This window comes from Anneissia japonica, unplaced genomic scaffold, assembly GCF_011630105.1.
Source record: "Anneissia japonica isolate Jap-2015-1 unplaced genomic scaffold, ASM1163010v1 scaffold288189_len579620_cov203, whole genome shotgun sequence".
NCBI lineage: Eukaryota > Metazoa > Echinodermata > Crinoidea > Comatulida > Comatulidae > Anneissia > Anneissia japonica.
In genome coordinates, this window is record NW_022730403.1 from 344,295 (window position 1) to 346,901 (window position 2,607).

The window sequence follows — 2,607 nt, forward strand, 5'->3', positions numbered from 1 at the left end:
TTTGATAACGATTGTATAACAACACAATATTGTTCAGGGGCGGATCTAGGATGATAATTAGAGGGGTCTCACTCGGTGTTTTGGAAGTGGGTTCCCCCTCCCAATATTAAGAATTTTTTGGAGAAAGTATCACTGAGACGGCCGTACATTAGAATTATTATTACACACTAAAGAATTAGATTGTGTTCTATTGTTATGGAGTCGTTAAAAATATATTCATAAACACATTTTCTGCCGAATGGCTCTTATGACTGATGTAGGTACGATATATTATTATATATTATTATGTTGGATATTATGTTGGCATTAATTTATTATATACTCATAAATACAATTCGCAAATACCGATGTACGGTAACTATGCCAAAAGATTGTACTTTTATTCTATCATTCAGTGACCACATATGTTCAATAGCAACGAATTGGGTATAAAATAGTTATTTCATCAATATGATGCAGTATGATATTGGTATCCATGGTGATGGGCATAATCACTGACTTTATAATTATATAGTATGAACAAATAACATTGCTAAAATTATTAATGAACATATCAAAACAAAATTAATTCTTTGATTATTAGTTTTCAACAACTAATTTATGGTAAATAACTTCATGAATATGATGCATTATGGTTGGTATCCGTTGTGATACGCATTAAGCACTGCCTTTACTTATGACTCCTGCTTAGAGTTAAACTTGCTGAAGTCGAATCCAAAATGGCATTGAAAAATTTCAGGGTTCACCTTAGATAAAATTTGACTTACATATCGTTAATTAATGGAAAAATTTGGCATGTAAAAATAATAAGATCGACTAAATATGCGTGCAGATGGTGGCCCTACACGCGCGCGCAAATGGCAGTCACACGAGCCTTGTTGATGCCAGCGTAATCAAGAAAAACCAACACCAACTGAAGTACTGTAATAATTAATAAATAGGCCTAGCTATTATCTTTTATTTTTTTTTCTTTCTCTCTCCACCCCCCCCCCCCCCCCCCCCCTTCTCTCTTTTGGGGGATGACCCCCATGCCCCCTCTCGATCCGCCCCTGTTGTTTTCAAATAACTTTCAAATGAAATGTTTGATATAGGTAGGAAATTCGGCTCTTTCTGATGCACTCTCGGATGGTGAACGCTACAGGTATTTTTATAGGACAAATCCACCGTCCTCGGCGATGAATCCTCCGAGATTAGCCATTCTTAATACGTACAACTGGAAACGAGTTGCAGTCATACACGAAAACAACGAATATTTTTCAAATGTAAGAATATATTTTTATCAATGAAATAGACAACCGATATCATTAATGACAGTGACACGGAACTTGGTAGGATTATTTGTGTCGGCATTCATTTTTTGGCAAATATAATGTTTAATTTTTTGGGGCTTTAGATGCCGCCACAGTGAACATTAACATGTCATGAAATAAAGGTGCGACACATTGGGTCGCAGTGCTGCCTGATGATTAGGCCTATTATATGAAATTAAACAACAATGACGGCCAAGGCAACCGGTGGCTAAACAAACAATCACATAAGAGTGGTTGCTAAAGTAGAGGGTTTTATGGTTACCCATCAGCAGAATTTAAAGTACAGGTAAAATAGTGGTTGAGCCAATAGAATTGAACGGCCAATCACGTTTAAGAAACAGATGTAGGTCAATTGTTTTTGATATACAACAGGCAAAAAAATAATTGGTTTTTTTAAACAGTAATTTTTAGAAGAATTTAATTCATTTGAGATGCCATGGTAATTTATGCATTATTTTTATTTCAAAAATTGATGTACTGTATAATGAAGCATTTCGACATAACGAAAGGATATTTAATTGAGCATGGTATTGATATTGTGACGTCAGAAAGCTTCGACTCGGGACACGTACCTCTACGTCAACTTCAAAATATCAAGGTAATGTGTTTTAAAATTAAATAACACACATTCAAATTCTGACTACCCCCTACCCCATTACCACACAACATGCTTCAGAAAGAAAGATAACATGACAATTGTAATATATTCATATAAATTGAAAGTGTAAAGCGAGTGGATTGGAGGCTAATAAATATTCCTAATTAATGGCTGAACACGTTTAGTACTTCGTGATAATTATTCGGTGTGAATATTCTAGGAATCATCCATCTTGGCAACGGCCACCAAACACAACAACAATCAACAATGCTGCATTTCATATTCATTCAAGTAAAAAGGACAATATATTCCAAATATTAAAACAATTTTGAATATAAAATTCTAATTGGTGTAAGTTTGCCAATATGGAAATGTCCATGCATTTCTGGTGGAGTACCGGTGTCCATGCTCATCGAAATTCATTTCAATTCCATAAAATCCATAAAATCCAAGTAGCCTCTATTATGTTTCAATATACAAATGGTCAATTCCCACTTTTTATTGTAAATAGAGTGGGCATAACTATAATTTAAAGAAAACTAATGATTTATACGTTCTGTTTGTCAGTTTGAAAAGTAGTCTATTTTTTATTACAGTGTTTGGACCTATCCTATGGAATAACATGAATGATGAAATTACTCAATGTAAAAACATATAAAGAAATATTATTTGGATAGCTATATAGGTTAATTTATCATA

At 33.9% G+C, this 2,607-nt stretch overlaps 1 protein-coding gene across 1 annotated transcript in view; it reads left to right on the forward strand.

The window, feature by feature from the left end:
- Positions 1-2,607, forward strand: part of LOC117114940 (gamma-aminobutyric acid type B receptor subunit 2-like) — a 26,177-nt gene that overhangs the window by 4,383 nt on the left and 19,187 nt on the right. Inside the window, exons 4-5 of the mRNA XM_033258569.1 lie at positions 1,092-1,262; positions 1,801-1,908. Of these exons, the coding sequence (XP_033114460.1) occupies positions 1,092-1,262; positions 1,801-1,908 (279 nt within the window). The remainder of the gene's footprint in view (positions 1-1,091; positions 1,263-1,800; positions 1,909-2,607) is intronic.